The sequence below is a fragment of the Scyliorhinus torazame genome, chromosome 7 (assembly GCF_047496885.1).
Source record: "Scyliorhinus torazame isolate Kashiwa2021f chromosome 7, sScyTor2.1, whole genome shotgun sequence".
NCBI lineage: Eukaryota > Metazoa > Chordata > Chondrichthyes > Carcharhiniformes > Scyliorhinidae > Scyliorhinus > Scyliorhinus torazame.
Genome location: NC_092713.1, coordinates 71,013,204 through 71,030,785, shown reverse-complemented (window position 1 = coordinate 71,030,785; position 17,582 = coordinate 71,013,204). Strand labels below are relative to the sequence as shown.

The window sequence follows — 17,582 nt, the reverse complement described above, 5'->3', positions numbered from 1 at the left end:
GGCCATGATTCCAATATTCCAAATGCAGTCTAACCAAGGTTTTATATATCTGCAACATGATTTCCCAACTCCTGTACCAATGCCCCAGTTGATGAAGGCAAGCATGCCAAATGCCTTCTTAATCACCTTGGCCATTTTTTGGGAACTGTGGACCCACCCACCTAAATCCCTCTGTATTTTAATGTTCCTAAGAATTCTGCCATTTACAGTATAATTCAAACCTAGATTTGATCCTTCAAAATGATTCACCTCGCATTTGTCCGGATTAAACTCCATCTGCCATTTCTGTGGCCAAGTATCCAATCTATCTATATCCTATTGTATCCTCTGACTATCCTCGGCACTAGCAGCAACTCCGCCAATCTTCATGTCATCCGCAAACTTACTAATCAGACCACCCACATTTTCCTCCAGATCATTTATATATACTACAAACAATCGAGTCCCAGCACTGATCCCTGTGGAACACCACAAGCTACAGATCTCCATTCATAAAAACACCCTTCCACCGCTACTCTGTCTTCTATAACAAAGCCAGTTTTGTATCCACCTAGCCAGCCAACCCCGAATCCGATGTGATTTTAGTTTTTGTACCAGTCTGCCATGTGGGACCTTGTCAAAAGCCTTATGGATGGTCCATCCATAAGGCTTTTATATGGATAAAGTCCATATAAACTACATCCACACCCTTCCCTCATCAATTTTCTTTGTCACCTCTTCAAAAAAACTCAATCAAGTTGGTGAGACATGACATTCCCGTAAAAAAACATGCAGCCTGTCACTAACTAGTCCTTTTCCTCCAAATGTGCATACATCCTGTCCCTCAGTATCTTTTCTAAAAGCTTCCCTACCACTGATGTCAAGCTCACTGGCCTATAATTTGCTGGATTGGCCAAGCTTCCTTTCTTAAACAAGGGAACAACATTGGCTATTCTCCAGTCCTCTGGAACCTCGTCTGTGGTCAAAGAGGGTGTGAAGATATCAAAGGCCCCAGCTATTTCTCCCTTTGCCTCCTGCAGTAACCTGGGATAGATCCCATCCAGCCCCTGGGACTTGTCCACCTTAATGCAACTTAGGATACTCAACACTTCCTCCTTTGATATATTGACATTCTCAGAGCGTTCACACACCTATCCCCGACCTCAACATCCGTCATGTCCTTCTCTCTGGTGAATACTGATACAAAGTACTCATTAAGGATTTCACCCACTTCCTGTGTTCCATGCATAACATCCTTCCATTGTCGTTGAGTGGGCCTACTCTTTCTCTTGCTACCCTCTTGCTCCTAATATATGCATAAAGAGCCTTGGGATTCTCCTTGACCATGTTTGCTAAAGAAATTTCATGGCCCATTTTAGCCCTCCTAATTCCACGTTTTAGTTCCTTCCTACTTTGAACTCCTCAAGGGCTTTGTCAGTTTTTAGATGCCTAAACCTACTGTATGCGTCCTCTTTTATTTTGACTAAGCTTACAGTTTCCCTCGTCATCCATGATTCCTGAATCCTGCTATTTCTATCCTTTATTTTTGTGGGGACATGCCTGTCCTGCACTTGGCCTTTAAAAGCCTCCCACATGTCAGACGTGGATTTGTCCTCAAATTGCCGCTCCCAATCCACATTCCCCAATTCAAGTCTAATTGGGATGTAATTGGCCCTCACCCAATTAAGCACCCACACTCACGGGCCTCCCTTGTCCTTATCCATAACTACCCAAAATCTTACAGAATTATGGTTGCTCAATCCAAAATGATCTCCCACTGAAACATCAATCATCTGGCCTGGCTCATTCCCCAATAACAAGTCTAGTACGGCCCCCTCCCTGGTTGGATTGTCAACGTACTGTATCAAAAAGCCCTCCTAGGCACATCTAACAAATTGCTCTCCAACCGAACCCCTGGCTATAAGGGATTCCCAGTCAATATGGGGGAAGTTAAGATCGCCCATCACAACTACACTGCTTTTTTCACACCTTTTCAGTATCTGACTACACAACCGCTCCTCTGTCTCCTGCGGGCTATTTGGAGGTCTATAGTACACTCCCAACATTGTGATTTCACCTTTCTTATTCCTGAGCTCCATCCATAATGCCTCCCTACAAGATCCCTCCAATGTGTCCTCCCTCAACACAGCTGTGTTCTGCTCCCTATCAGCAATGCAAGCCTCCCACCTCTTTTGTTTCCCCTTCTGTCCCTTCTAAAACAACAATATCCCAGAACATTAAGCTGCCAGTCCTGTCCCTCCTTTAACCATGTCTTCATAATTGCAATTACATCTAGTTCCATGCCGTAATCCAGGCTCTCAGTTCATCTATTTCATCTGTTATACTTTTTGCATTAAAGCAAATGCACTCCAGGCCTCCTGTCCCACTGAGCCCTGCAGCTTCCCTCTGCCTGCTCTTAATATGCGCTGTTTATCTCAGTCTCATCTCTCCAGCAGCTCAGTGGTGCTAGCCACCCTCCAGACGCGGAACCAACTACGGCAGCAATTCGGACTGACCAAAATGTCCGACAAAGCCCCCATCTGCAATAACCACAGGTTCACACCAGCACTCACTGATGCCACCTTCAAAAGGTAGAGACAGGACGGGGGGACGGACACTGACAGTCAGGGACCTATACACTGACGGTAGGGTCACATCACTGGAAGAACTGACGCAGAGATTCCAACTAGCTAAAGGCAACAAACTCCGATAGCTGCAGCTTAAAAACCTCCTCCGGAAGGAGACAAGGACATACGCGTGACCACAAGGACATAGGCGTGACCACCACGACAGACACTCCTAGAAGAGCTACTGCAGACATCCTAGGCAGAGGGAACTGTAGTGACATGAACGAACGACTGCTAGAGAGGGCTGACACCAAACTGGACATGACGAGGAGGAAATGGGAGGAAGACTTGGGGTTCGAAATAGGGGGGGGATTCTGGAGCGAAGCACTGCACAGGGTCAACTCTACCTCCACATGCGCAAGGCTCAACCTAACGCAGCTATAAGTGGTATATAGAGCCCACTTTACCAGAACCCAAATGAACAGGTTCTTCCCAGAGGTGGAGGATAGATGTGAACTGTGCCAAGGAGGCCCGGCCAACCATGGCCACATGTTCTGGTCTTGCCACAGACTTGCTGGGTACTGGACAGCCTTCTTCGAGGCAATGTCCAAAGTGGTGTGGATGAGGTGAGGTAGCAAAACCCAGCAAGAAAGAATGGGGAGCAGTGAAAAAGGGCGGAATGGGGGGGGGGGGGGGGGGGGGGCGCCCCTGACTATCGAGTCTCCTACTACTATCACTCGCTTGGGTTTAGCCTGACCCAGCTCTACAGCAGAACCATTTATGGTGTCACAGGTCGAGCTGCTGCTGGTATCTTCCCCAGAGAGGCTACCCCTCCAACAGTATCCAAAACTGTATACCTGTGTGAGAGGGGAATAGCCACAGGAGGCTCCTGCCTTACCTGCCTCCCTCACCTGGTGGTCACCCATCTACCTGTTTATTTAATAGATCTGGAATTAAGAAGCTAGTAACGGTTGTGGCGACCACAAAACTACTGGATTGTTGTAAAAATACTCATCTGGTTCACCAATGTGCTTTTGGACAAAGGGAGGCAAACTGCCACCCTTAACCAGTCTAATTGACATATGTCATGTGAGTGTGCCTTTAAGAAAGGTTCCGTCTCTTATCATGTGACTTGTAGCACAATGGGCTGTGGTTGTCAGGTGAGAGGGTTTTTTTTTTTTTTAATAGGTTTCAGTTTGACTGCTTTGGACTACAGAAGGAGAAAGAAGTGTTTTTCTCTGTTTTGATTTTAAAAGCTGTTCCAGTTCAAACATGGGCAAGGAAACTGCCTGCTGATTGCCCCGTACCGTCTCCCCTCAGCTGATGAATCAATACTCCTCCACGTTGAACACCACTTGGTAGAAGCACTTAGGGTGGCAAGGGCACAGAATGTACTCTGGGTGGGGGACTTCAATGTCCATCACCAAGAGGGGCTCGGGAGAACCACCCCAGATTGAGCTGGCCGTTGTGGGCCATCAGCAGCTGCAGAATTGTACTCAACCACATTCTGCAAACTCATGGCCCGGCATATCCTTCACTCTCCCTGTACCACAAAGCCAGGGGATCAACGCTGGTGCTGGAGGGCATGCCAGGCGAAAAGCCAGGCATACCTTAAAATGAGGTGTCAACCTGGTGAAGCTACAACACAGGACTACTTGATGCTGAACAGCAGAAGCAGCAAGTGATGGGTGGAGCTAAGCAAACCCATAATCAACGGATCAAACCCAAACTCTGTAGTCTTGTACATCCAGCCATGAATAGGGGTGGACAATTAAACAACTCATTGGAGTAGGAGGCTCCACAAATATCCTCATCCTCAATGATGGAGGAGCTCAGCGCATATGTGCAAAAGTTAAGGCAGAAGCATTCACAACAATCTTCAGCCAGAAGTGCAGAATAGGTGATCTATCTCGGTCTCCTCTGGAGGACCCCAAGGACTCACCAGTCTTTAGCTAATTCGATTCACTCCACGTGATATCAAGAAAAAGACGAAGGCACTGGATACTACAAAAAATATGAGCCCTGACAAGATTCTCTCCTCTTCTCCCCATGTCTGTGTGGGTTTCCTCCGGGTGCTCCGGTTTCCTCCCACAAGTCCCAAAAGACGTGCTTATTACGTGAATTGGGCATTCTGAATTCTCCCTCAGTGTACCCAAACAGGCGCTGGAATGTGACGACAAGGAGATTTTCACAGTAACTTCATTGTTGCGTTAATGTAAGCCTACCTGTGACAATAATAAAGATTATTTAAAAAGTACTGAAGACTTGTGCTCCAGAACTTACCACGCCCCAAGCCAACTGTTACAGCATAGCGGCAACACTGGCATCTACCTGTCAATGTGGAAAGCTGCCGGCGCTGGTGACGGCGCCGCTACCGCTCTCACCTAAAAAGTTTACCACAAACCCGGTGGTGGCGGCAACACTGAATATCTGGGGACAGTGGAGGCGACAGAGAGGGGTGCGGGGAGCCCTGGTGGGGTCCCCTATCAGGAACAACCATAGGTTCGCCCCAGGAAGAATGGATGGAGGATTTCAGAGCTGGTACCAGTTGGGAATTAGGAGGGTGGGAGATTTATTTATAGATGGGACGTTTGCGAGCTTGGGAGCATTGGAGGAAAAGTATAAGTTGCCCCGGGGAAACTTCCTTAGATATATGCAGGTGAGGGCGTTCACTAGACAACAGGTGAGGGAATTTCCGCTGCTCCCGGCACAGGGGATTCAGGACAGAGTGCTTTCAGGGGTGTGGGTCGGAGAGGGCAAGGTGTCAGAGATTTATAGAGAGATGAGGGAAGAGGGGGAGGAGTCGGTGGGCGAACTAAAAGGAAAGTGGGAAGAAGAATTAGGGAAGGAGATAGAGGAGGGTATGTGGGCTGATGCCCTAAGCAGGGTAAATTCCTCTTCCTCATGCGCCAGGCTTAGCCTGATTCAATTTAAGGTGCTATATAGAGCACACATAACGGGGGCAAGATTGAGCAGGTTCTTTGGAGTGGAGGACAAATGTGGGAGGTGTGGCGGGAGCCCGGCAAACCACGCACATGTTTTGGGCGTGCCCGGCACTGGAAGGGTATTGGAAGGGAGTGACGGGAGTGATTTCGCAGGTGGTGAAGGCCCGGGTCAAACCAGGCTGGGGGTTAGCTCTATTTGGAGTTGCGGAAGAGCCGGGAGTGCAGGAGGCGAAAGAGGTCGATGTCGTGGCCTTTGCGTCCCTAGTAGCCCGGCGCAGGATCCTACTCATGTGGAAGGAGGCGAAACCCCCCGGACTGGAGGCCTGGGTAAATGATATGGCGGGGTTCATTAAACTGGAGCAGATAAAGTTTGCCCTGAGAGGATCGGCTCAAGGGTTCACCAGGCGGTGGCAGCCATTTCTCGACTACCTAGGAGAACGTTAGAGGGAAGATAGATGACCAGCAGCAGCAACCCAGGGGGAGGGGGGGGGGGGGGGGGGTTAGTTTAGTTTAGGTCAATAAACAATGGGGTTTTGTTACCTGTGTATTGTTAAAAATTTCTGTTTTGTTATTGTTTCGTATGCTTTGTAAGAGGGAAAAATTGTTGTTTGGAAAAAAATTTCAATAAAATATATATATATTTTTTTAAATGTGGAAAGCTGCCCAGGTGTGACCTGAACACAAGAAGAACAAATCCAACCCAGCCAATTACTGTCCACTCTTGATCATCAGCAAAGTGATGGAAGGGGCCATCAACAGCGCTATAAAGTGGCACTTGCTTAATAATAACCTGCTCACTGACGCTCCCTTTGTGTTCCGCCAGGGTCACTCAGTTCCTGACCTCATGACAGCCTTGATTCAAACATGGACAAAAGAGCTCAATACCAGAGGTGAGGTGAGAGTGTCTGCCTGGGTTTCCTCCGGGAGCTCCGGTTTCCTCCCACAGTCCAAAGATGTGCAGATTAGGTGGATTGGCTTAAGTAGGGTGCTCTTTCCAAGGGCCGGTGCAGACTCGAGGGGCCGAATGGCCTCCTTCTGCACTGTGAATTCAATGACTGTCCTTGATATCAAGGCAGGATTTAACCAAGTGCGGCATCAAGGAGCCCTAGCAAAACTGAAGTCAATGGGAATCGGGGAGAAACCCTCTGCTGATTAGAGTCATGCCTAGCGCAAAGGCAGATGGTTGTGGTGGTTGGAGGTCAATCATCTCAGCTCCAGGACATCACGCAGGAGTTCCTCAGGGTAGTGTGCTGAGACCAATCCTTCCAGCATAAGGTCAGAAGTGCAGATGACTGCACAATGCTCAGCACCATTCGCAACTCCTCAGATATTGAAGCAGTTGATGCCTAAATACAGCAAGACCTGGACAATATCCAGGATTTTGTCGACAAGTGGCAAGTAACCTTTGCCCCACACAAACGCTAGGCAATGACCATCTCCAACAAGGAAGAATCTATCACCCTTTGACATTTGATGGCATCACTATTGCTGAATCAACAACATCTTGGGGGTTGCCATTTGCCAGAAACTGAACTGGACTAGCCATATAAATACTGTGGCTACAAGAGCAGGTCAGAGGCTAGGACCCCTACGGCAAGTAACTTACCTCCTGATCCCCAAAGCCTGTCCATCATCTACAACGCACAATTCAGTAGTGTGGTGGAAAACGGAGCTCAGCTCCAACAACACTCAAGAAACTTGACACCATCCCTGGCAAAGCAGGCCGTTTGATTTGTACCCCTTCTGCAAACATTAATTCCCTCCACTACCGATGAACAGTAGCAGCAGTGTGCACCACCTACAAGATGCACTGTAGGAACTCACCAAGGCTCCTTGGGCAGCAGATTCCAAACTACTATCCAGAAGGACAAGGGCAGCAGGTACCTGGGAGTTTCCCTCCAAGTCACTCACCCACCCTGACTTGGAAATACATCACTGTCGCTGGGTCAAAATCCTAGAATTCCCTCCCCAACAGTAGTGTGGGTGTCCCTCCATCTCAGGGCCTATAGCGGTTCCAGAAGGCAACTCACTACCAGCTTCTCAAGGGCAACTATGGATGGGCAATAAATGTCGACCTAGCCAGTCATGCCCACATCCCATAAATAAAATGACTCCAGCAATGTGGTGGACTTTTAACTTCTCTCTGAAATGGCTTAGAAAGTTAGATTTCAAGAAGGGCACTCATCACCAACTTGTCAAGAGCAATAAGGGACAGGAAATCAATGCTGGCCTTGGCAACAATGCCCACATGCCATTAACAAATTAAAAATAAAGACTAAACATTTTGTTAAAAATTACAACAGGCATCTCCCCCAGAAATGCAGAGGACAAAGTGCATGGGCCTAAAGACGGACTATTCCCTGGGGCTCCCTGGTAGGATAGATGAGACAAACTGCAGTGTTGGCTCAGTGCTCAAGCAGCATATATTTAGCAGTTATTTATTTATTTATTTATTTAAAAAAATAAATTTAGAGTATCCAATTCATTTTTTCCAATTAAGGGGCAATTTAGTGTGACCAATCCACCTACCTTACACATCTTTGGGTTGTGGGGGCGAAACCCACGCAAACAGGGGGAGAATGTGCAAACTCCACACGGACAGTGATCCTGAGCCGGGATCGAACCTGGGACCTTGGCGCCGTGAGGCAGCAGTGCTATCCACTGTGCCACCGTGCTGCCCATATTTAGCAGTTATGATGTTTAGCTACAACTTCAGTTAAAAACAATTGAGGAACTACCAAGATATTCTTCAAACTTTTTATTTGAAATTACTGTAATAGCTCACTCCAGTTAATTTAATTCAATCGCTACAACAGAAACAGAAACTACTGGATAATCTCAGCAGGTCTGACAGCATCTGTGGAGAGAGAAGGGAGCTAATGTTTTGAGTCTGGCTGACTCTTTGTCAGTTTAATGAAATGAAGTGAAAATCGCTTATTGTCACAAGTAGGCTTCAAATGAAGTTACTGTGAAAAGCCCCCAGTCGCCACATTCCGGCGCCTGTTCGGGGAGGCTGGTACAGGAATTGAACCTGCGCTGCTGGCCTGCCTTTATCTGCTTTCAAAGGCAGCTATTTAGCCCTGTGCTAAACCAGCCCCATCACTGGTTACTCACACTGAATTATGCATTTAACTCCTGTTGGAGATGAAGATAGGTCAACAATGTAATCAGCAATTCAAGAGCTGCATTTCTACTGGTCTTCAAACAGATCACCAACTGACAGCTGATTCATGCTATTCATCATCAGAAAGATGTATAAGAAAATGCAAGGAAGGGCTGATAGAATTGTTTAAAGACCAAGTGAATTTGATGGCAGAACGAAGAGAGGGGGAAAAGAAATACAGTTTAAACTCACCAGTCCTGTACTGCATTAAAAGATTCTTGATTGGCAATGTCATACATCAGTATGAAGCCCATGGCTCCTCTATAATAAGCAGTAGTGATAGTTCTGTATCGCTCCTGACCAGCTGTGTCCTGTAAAACAAACGTGTGCGTTAATACAGAATAAAATAATTTACTGCTGAATAATGGGACAAAAGTCAAACTTAGAGTTCCTCACTATTTCAAAGGTCACAGCTAATTAAAACAAAAAAAGTCAAGTAGAGTGATTTAAATCTTGAAAGCAAAACCAGAGCGATCTCCCCCTTAACATTACTTACAACTCAGGATTCAGGGCGACATGGTGGTATAGTGGTTGGCACTGCTGCCTCACAGCGCCAGAGGCCCAATTTCAATTCCGACCTTGGGTGACTGTGTGGACTGTGCACATTCTCCCTGTGTCTGCGTGCATTTCCTCCGGGTGTTCCAGTTTCCTCCCACAGTCCAAAGATGTGCAGGTTAGGTGGATTGGCTATGCTAAGTTGTCCCTTAGGGTAGGGTTGGAGGAATAGGGTGGGGGGATTGGGTCTAGGTAGGGTGGTCTTTCAAAGGGTTGGTGCAGACTCGATGGACCAAATGGTCTCCTTCTGCACTGTAGGGATTCTACGGTTTCACTGGTATCTTTAGATGGTGGCTCAGACATCGGGGGGGGGTGGAGGAGGGAGGAATATATTTTGAGATAAGGTCGATATGTGAAATTATTTAATAAGAGATTTTAACCAACCAAATATAAATCGAGAAAATCCAAATGGCTTTGTCAAATTGATAAGTGTAACTCATGGCTGCTTCATAACGCCATACTTCAAAGAATCCATAATAGTCAGTTGTTAGCTCAATTCCATAAGTTTGAAAGCATGAAGGAAATGGATTTTAAGACAGTTCTGGGTGATAGCAACGATAACATGACAGAGATTAATATAATAATTCAATACTGCATGGGGTTAGCACTCATGTGGGCGATTTTTAAAATTCCAAGTATAAAATTTTAAGTGGACACAACTAAAGCAGGTTGACTGGGAAATTGTTTGTTCATACCCAAGTTGAAAGCAAGTGAAATATAATCAAAGGTATATGCATAGCTGAGATTTGCAAGCATGGTCTCAAAAATATGAATTTAAATGGATCGACAAAATAATTCAAGTGATATAAGAAAGAGAAGTAAACTTCACAGGTTGCAGAGAGAAGGGTGAAGGTGTTCACTGGGAGGAATAGAGTACTGAAAATTTCATGAACATGTTAATCGGATAGGCAGAGTGCAAGGAAAGACCTAAAACTGCAATAGAATCATAGAATTCCTATAGTGCACAAGGAGGCCATTCAGCCCCTCGGGTTTGCACCAACACTCTGAAAGAGCACCCTATCTAGGCGCACTCCCCACCCTATCCCAGTAACCCATAACCCCACCTAACCTGCACATCTTTGGATACTATGGGGCAATTTAGCATGGCCAATCCACCTAACCTGCACTTCTTTGGACTGTGGGAAGAAACCAGAGCACCCGGAGGGAAACCGCGCAGACACGGGAAGAAAGCGCAAACTCCGCACAGACAATCACCGAAGGCCGGAATTGAACTCGGGTCCCTGACACTGTGAGGGAGCAGTGCTAACCATTGTGCCACCATGCCGTGAGAATTTTAACATTCCACACATCAATTAATGAGGATTAGCGATCCAGAGATCACATGAGCAGCAGATTTTAAAAACTGACTGACAAAAAGATAAAATAATAGTGGCTACCTCTTAAAAAAAAAATTTGGAAAACAAAACTGTACAAATGTTTTTATGAAAGTGAAACATTTGCTTGAAATACTTTTTAATTCATGCAAATTCTTGAAAGCAGAATAATAATTTTATGATTATAGCCACAGCTACAAATAATCTCTAAACATAACATAGCTATTGTTTTCCTCTTCGGAACAAGGGCAATTACATCAAGGGTTGACCTGGATGTAACTGATGGGGGATTTGTTTGCTGGCTTATAGTTTTCGGTGGGAAACTATTGCTAGGAACTGGCTAGGCAATTTCTCATTCCAAAGATTTCTCCCCTTGTTGAATAAGGATTGATTTTTCTTTTAACATTCAGGTATGAAAGCAAGAAAACTCTTGATGTAGTTTTGAGCAATTAGTACTTAATCATTCATGAAAATATATGTGGGAGGGATCTTTCTGTGATAAATCTTGTTAAATAACAGGAGAGCCACATAAAACGTCCCTGGAAAGGTAATTTCCTTCATATGACCAAGTTTTCTCTTTCCTTATCTACCATTTTTCATTCATCTGTTTCCTGATGATAAGATTTTTCTCAGCAGACCTCTTGGTTATGTTGGGACTGACTGTAACTATGGGAACTGCCTGGAAGAGGCCAAGCTCTGCATGCACACATACACAGGAGACACAGAATGTAATCAGCATTCAGTCACGTTTTGTGGATAAGCACAAACCTCTGCCTTCAATGTTTTAAGAACCCTGGGCAAGGGCAAATAAGGCAATTTATTACACTGCTCCTTTTCCTACCCAATAAAATGCTTGCTTATTTTTTTATTTTTCTGTTCTGAAAAAATCCACGTGCTGAAAGGTTACAGATGCTAACTCTTTTTGTCCCCCTGCAGCATTTTCTACATTTTTCTGATTTTCATTTATCTTCTCTTTTTATTCCAGCAGCCATTATGCAAAATGTTATTGCCCATCTAGCCACAGAGGATAAATCAATATTTTTATGCAAGTCCTGCTGTAGCCTGTAAGCACTTGCCATGAGACAAAGTTTGATCAATCGGACCATCTGATTATCTGCAGGTAAATTGGAGATAAATCGGAGACACTCAGACCCGTGACATAAACGCTTTAAACCTGCTGTACAACTAACGCAACAATCAATGATATAAGACCAATGATACATGAGATAACTTAGAGCCAGTTTACTTCCAACAATCCATTTATGCAAATATGCATTGTCTCCCTCGGTCGAAGATTTATTTTCAACAAATGGATTAACCACTTTGTTGGTATAGCACACAAAGTAATCATATATAAATACATTGTAAGATTCCTTCATATTGATTCCCTGATTTCCCCTCTCTTTATTTTTGCCTTGATCATTTTTCATCCATGAACATATATATATCTTTAAGTCAAACAGCAGAGAGAATGAGAATTCAAGAAGTTGCAACATACTATTTGGCACTAGTGTTCGAACGGGAGAACTTAGACTTAGTGGCACCCATGAGATGGGGTGAGACTCAGTTAGATTGGTTGGCTGGTAGCCAATGAATTGGCCAAAAGGTCATGTTCTACCTGGTAACAGATGGTGTTTGGGTCTTGCCTGAGTGGGCTGATTTTCAGAGAGCCAGGGGAAGTTCAGTTTGAATCCTGGACACCTGCTCTTTCTCGTGTTTTCTTCAGAAAAGCTGCTTTAATTTCAGAAATTTCTGAAAATTCTGAGACCTGGATGAATCTACCATGAAAACTATTACAGACTGGAAAGCCAATATCACAACCTGAAAGCATGGTTTGAAGGAAAGTATGCTAGCAACAACCACCTGAAACAAAGACTCTTATCTTTTACTTATTATTTTCACCCCACTCTTCCCCTCGGTGTGTGTGTGTGTGTGTGTGTGTATATATATATATACACACACACACACCCACACACGGAGGGTGGGCGGCAATTTAAAGTGGGGGATTAGGAATTAGATAATAGTTAACCAGTTGTATTTGCTGTATATTTCATTATAGTTCTTATTGCAAAAAAGTAATTGTGTTTAATTTACAAACTTGGTGACTGTAATTATTGGGCAACCAAGGGCCAAAGACTTCAGGTATTTTTCTAAGAATTATTGGTTAATTCATTTGTGTTGCGGCTCCGGGTCAAGACGGCTGGAATTGACTGCGCCCTAGTCCAGGGTGTCGTAACAACGTCATCACATGATTGAGCATATTAATGCACAAAACATAAGATTGATGATTAATTTAGTAGCATTAATAATTATCGAGCAATATGATGTAACCACTCCCATGGAGAGCTGGCATATATTTGGACAGGACTGGGAAGTTAGTATTCCTATTTACAACATGTTAAGAAGAGATAGGGAACAGGTCAGAGCCACCTAGGGGAGGCCGGGAAATGCAGGAATTTCTAGATGGGTTGGAGTACCCTAGATTAGGGGAGGGGGACAGGGCTACATTAAAGGGGGCGATAATGGAGCAGGAGATAAAAGATGCGATTGGGAGGATGCAGTCGAGGAAGGTGGCAGTGCCAGATGGGTTTCCGGTGGAATATTATAAAAAATTCAAAAATAAGCTGGATCCGCTGTTGGTGGGGATGTTTGAGGAGGCGATAGGGAAGGGCGTGTTACCACAAACTTGGGGGAAGGCATCGATTTCCCTCTTACTTAAGAAAGATAAGGATCCTACGGAGTGTGGGTCGTAAAGGCCCATATTACTTGTAAACGTGGATGCAAAGATATTGGTGAAGGTACTGGCAGGTAGGCTAGAGGAGTGCCTCCCAAAGGTGATAAGTGAAGATCAGACGGGGTTTGTGAGAGGGAGGCAGCTCTTTTTGAACATTAGGAGGGTATTGAACATGGTTATGGTATCGGCGGAGGGGAAGGAAGCAGAGGTGGTTGTCGCATTGGACGCTGAGAAAGCGTTTGACCGGGTAGAATGGAGGTACTTGATGGCCGTTCTAGAGCGGTTTGGAATTGGACCCAGATTTGTGGACTGGGTAAAGCTATTATATAAGGAGCCGAGGGGGCCAGTGTCCGTACAAACAACATCAGCTGGGAATACTTTCTCTCCACCGTGGGACGAGGCAGGGTTGTCCTATGTCCCACCTGCTGTTTGCACTCGTGATTGAGCCATTGGCCATCGCATTAAGAGGTTCGGGGGTATGGAAACGGATAGTGCGGGGGGGGGGGGGGGAATAGAGCATAGGGTGTACTTATATGCCGATGACTTGTTATTATACGTGTCGGAACCAAGTGTGTCAATAGGGGGAATACTGGAGCTGCTTCGGGTGTTTGCGTCTTTCTCAGGGTACAAATTAAATCTAGACAAGAGTGAATATTTTGTGGTTTCTCGGCCATGAGTGGGGGCAGGGATGGGGGGGCTGCCATTTCATAAGGCAGGGACTTGCTTTAGATACCTGGGGGTGCAGGTTGCTCGAGATTGGGGGGCTCCGTAGGTACAACATTTCTAGTTTGGTGGGGAGGGTGAAAGCTGATTTGGCAAGGTGGGATGGTCTCCCTCTGTGATTGGAGGGTCGGGTACAGGCGGTTATAATGAATGTGCTGCCGCGATTCCTGTTTATTTTTCAATGCCTGCCGATTTTCCTGCCAAAGGCATTTTTTAGAGAGATTGAAGGGATGATTATTATCTTGTTCATATGGGGAGGGATGGTGGCCAGAATTTAAAAAGTGCTGCTACAGAGAGGAAGGCAGGCAGGGGGTTTAGGTCTTCCGAACCTGATGTATTATTACTGGGTGGCAAATGTGGAGAAGGTAGGGAGCTGGGTCAGAGGGGTTGACTCTCATTGGGTCAGAATGGAGGAGAGTTTGGGTAGGGGGTCGGGATTGAAGGCGCTAGCGACAGCGCCGCTCCCGACGGCCCTGGGGTGATACTCGGGGAGTCCAGTAGTAATAGCTTCGTTGAAAATTTGGAGGCAGTTTCGACAGCACTTCGGGTTGGGGGCAGGGTCAAGGGAAGTGACGATTCGGGCGAACCATAGATTTGAGCCAGGAAGTGGGATGGAAATTTTCGCAGATGGGAGGAGAAAGGAATTAGGACACTAAAAGATTTATTTCTTGGGGGTCGTTTCGCGGGATTGAAGGAGCTGGGAGCGAAGTATGGGCTGGAGCAAGGGGAAATATTTAGATACATGTAGTTTTGAGACTTTGCCAGAAAGGAGATACAGAGCTTCCCAGTAGAACCGGCTTCCACATTGCTGGAGGAGGTGTTGACAACAGGGGGACTGGAGAAGGGGGTAGTATTGGTGGTTTACGGGGCTATTTTGGAGGAGGAGAAGGCGCCGCTAGAAGGGATAAAGGCTAAGTGGAAGAGTTGGGAGGTGATATGGAGGAGGGGGTTCTGGTGTGAGCTGCACCGGAGAGTGAACGCCTCCACCTCGTGTGCGAGGTTGGGGCTGATACAGCTGAAGGTGGTGTATAGAGCGCACCTTACAAGGGCGAGGATGATCCGGCTCTTTGAGGGGTAGAAGATGTGTGTGAACGTTGAGGAGGGGGGCCCGCAAACCACTTTCATATGTTTTGGGCCTGTCCAAAGCTGGAGGATTACTGGAAGGAGGTGTTTAGAGTAATCTCTAAAATGGTGCACGTGAAAGTGGACCCGGGCCCTCGGGAGGCCATATTCGGGGTGTCAGACCAGCCGGGGTTGGAAACGGGCACAGGGGCACATTTTGTAGCCTTCGCCTCGTTGATCGCCCAAAGGTGGATCCTGTTAGGGTGGAGATCAACCTCCCCACCCTGTGCTCTGGCGTGGCGGGGGGACCTGCTGGAATTGTTAACGCTTGAAAAGGTCAAATTTGAACTGAGGGAAAGGATAGAGGGGTTCTACAATTCATGGGCATTATTCATTATGCACTTTCGAGAATTGGATCACATCGAACATCAGGGGGGGTTGGGGGCTGTATGTGTTAATGTTGACTATGGGTGATTCCTGATTCCGTTTTGTCATTTGTTTATGTTAATATGTGGGCCAATGTCTGGGGTTTGGTGGGAGGATGGGATCATTGTTATTGATATGGGGATTGACATTACATTCGTTACTGATTATTATTTATTGTTGGGTGTAAATTTGCAAGAAAATGTGAAAAAGGAGGAGAATAAAAAATATTTTTTAAAAGAAGAGATAGGGAGAGAAAAAAGTGGGTGGAGTGACAACATTAATAATTAGTTCTGTCACAACACTTTGATGTAAGGATGCAGAAGGAGTTCAATGTGGGGAAGTGCGAGGTCATTTGGATTTGAGAAAGACAAATTAGAATATTTCTTTAATGGTGACTGGTTATTTGCTGTGGAAGAGACCGAGGTGTCTATGTACAAGAATCATTAAAAGCGAGCACACTGTTTTGCAAACATATTGAAAAAGCTAATGGAACATTGTTCTTTATCTCAAGACACCTAGACCAAAAGTGAGGCAGTGACATTTCAGTTATCTGTGGGATGCCATCTGTAGTACTGTCTTTAGCTCATGGCACTGTGCTTCAGTAAAGTTATATTGCCATTGGTGTGAGTACAATGCAGATTCACTAAAATCCTGGAGCTTAAAGGGTTAAATCATGAGTATAGGTTATATAAACATTATTTATATTCTCAAGTTTGGAAGGTTGTGTGATCTAATTGAAATGTTTAAAGCGATTTGATGGATACAGAGAAAGAGGTCACAACATTTGATTTCTTATGCCCGTTTATTGCACCACAGCCTGGATTTAATGCTAACACAAATGCATGGCAGTAACCATTGCTTCTTAATTGAGGCAGAGGCCCCATGTTAGGCTTCAGCCAATGGAAAAACCTCCTGGTGATTAAAATGGTGGGTGGAAGGGACTAATATGGGATTCCTGACCAGTGGCAGTAGAATGTCAGTTAGGCTCATTAATTAGCTTTATGCTTGAGCCTATTGCAATTCAGTGGTAGTGTGTGTGTGTGTGTCCTTTATTATCAGGGCACTTGGTGCCTGCTTGAGGGGCCTAGGATTGGGGATCGGGGGCAGGTGGCACTGCCTATTGTAATCCAACTTGGAACCTTTCAAGGCTCTTGAAATTGCAAAAGTGACCTTTTGGCAATCATCTTACAGTTCATCATGATCCATTTTAAAAGAAATGCAGTTCTTTTTTTAGTTGTAGTATTTAATAAATAGAAGATATGGTTGGGGTGGCAACACAGAACAGTTTTACTTGGATCTGGTGTACTTGGTCACCGCATTTGTCCCTTCCAACACGGCATGTTTGGCCAGTTCCCCGGGCAGCAGTAGGTGCACGGTGGTCTGGCACCCCCGGGAGCTGATGGTGCTGCACTTGTTGTAATGGGCCAGCCTCACCCACGATGCGCTCGAAAATGTCGTTGATGAATGAGTTCATGATCTTGAAGGAGATGCCGGCGATGGGGTGAACCTGCTTCATCGCTTTGTAGATGGAGTAACTCTTTTTCCTGGTTCGCCTCCTCTTCTTGCCGCCCTTCACTGGAGTTTTCTTCAGAGTTTTCTTCCCGCCCTTCTTGGAAACTTGTGGCTTCTTTTCATCTCCCATCCTCAGCTTCAATTTCACAAACCGAATATCCTTGTGGCACACCACTAGACAGTTCCCTCCAAATTGAGTGCATACCCTACTTTATCTTCTACCAACACAATAGGAAATAACTGTTTTTATTTCAGTGTTCCAACATGAGCAATGTGAGAAACATCAGCAGGTCTGGCAGTATCAGTGAAGGGAAAAACAAAGTTAACATTTTAGGTCTGTGACCGTTTATCAGAACTCATGATGACATGTCAGACTTGAAACGTTAACTCTGTTTCTTTACCTACAGACCTGACTTGCTGAGCATTTTCAGTTTTAATCTCTGTCCATGATCACCTAACTAATCTGCTATTCAGATCAATAATTTGCCTTCAAATTTGCTTAATGTTGCAGATAAAATAGATATATTAATGACTTGGTCACCGGGTGTGTACCTGATTACGTCAGCGAGAAGGCTGAGAACC

General features: G+C 45.4%; 1 protein-coding gene across 1 annotated transcript in view; it reads right to left on the bottom strand.

Moving 5' to 3' along the window:
* The window catches only part of LOC140426307 (ras-related protein Rab-3B-like), a 275,056-nt gene that overhangs the window by 74,368 nt on the left and 183,106 nt on the right, over positions 1-17,582 (bottom strand). The window contains exon 3 of the mRNA XM_072510893.1: positions 8,847-8,965. Within this exon, the coding sequence (XP_072366994.1) occupies positions 8,847-8,965 (119 nt within the window). The remainder of the gene's footprint in view (positions 1-8,846; positions 8,966-17,582) is intronic.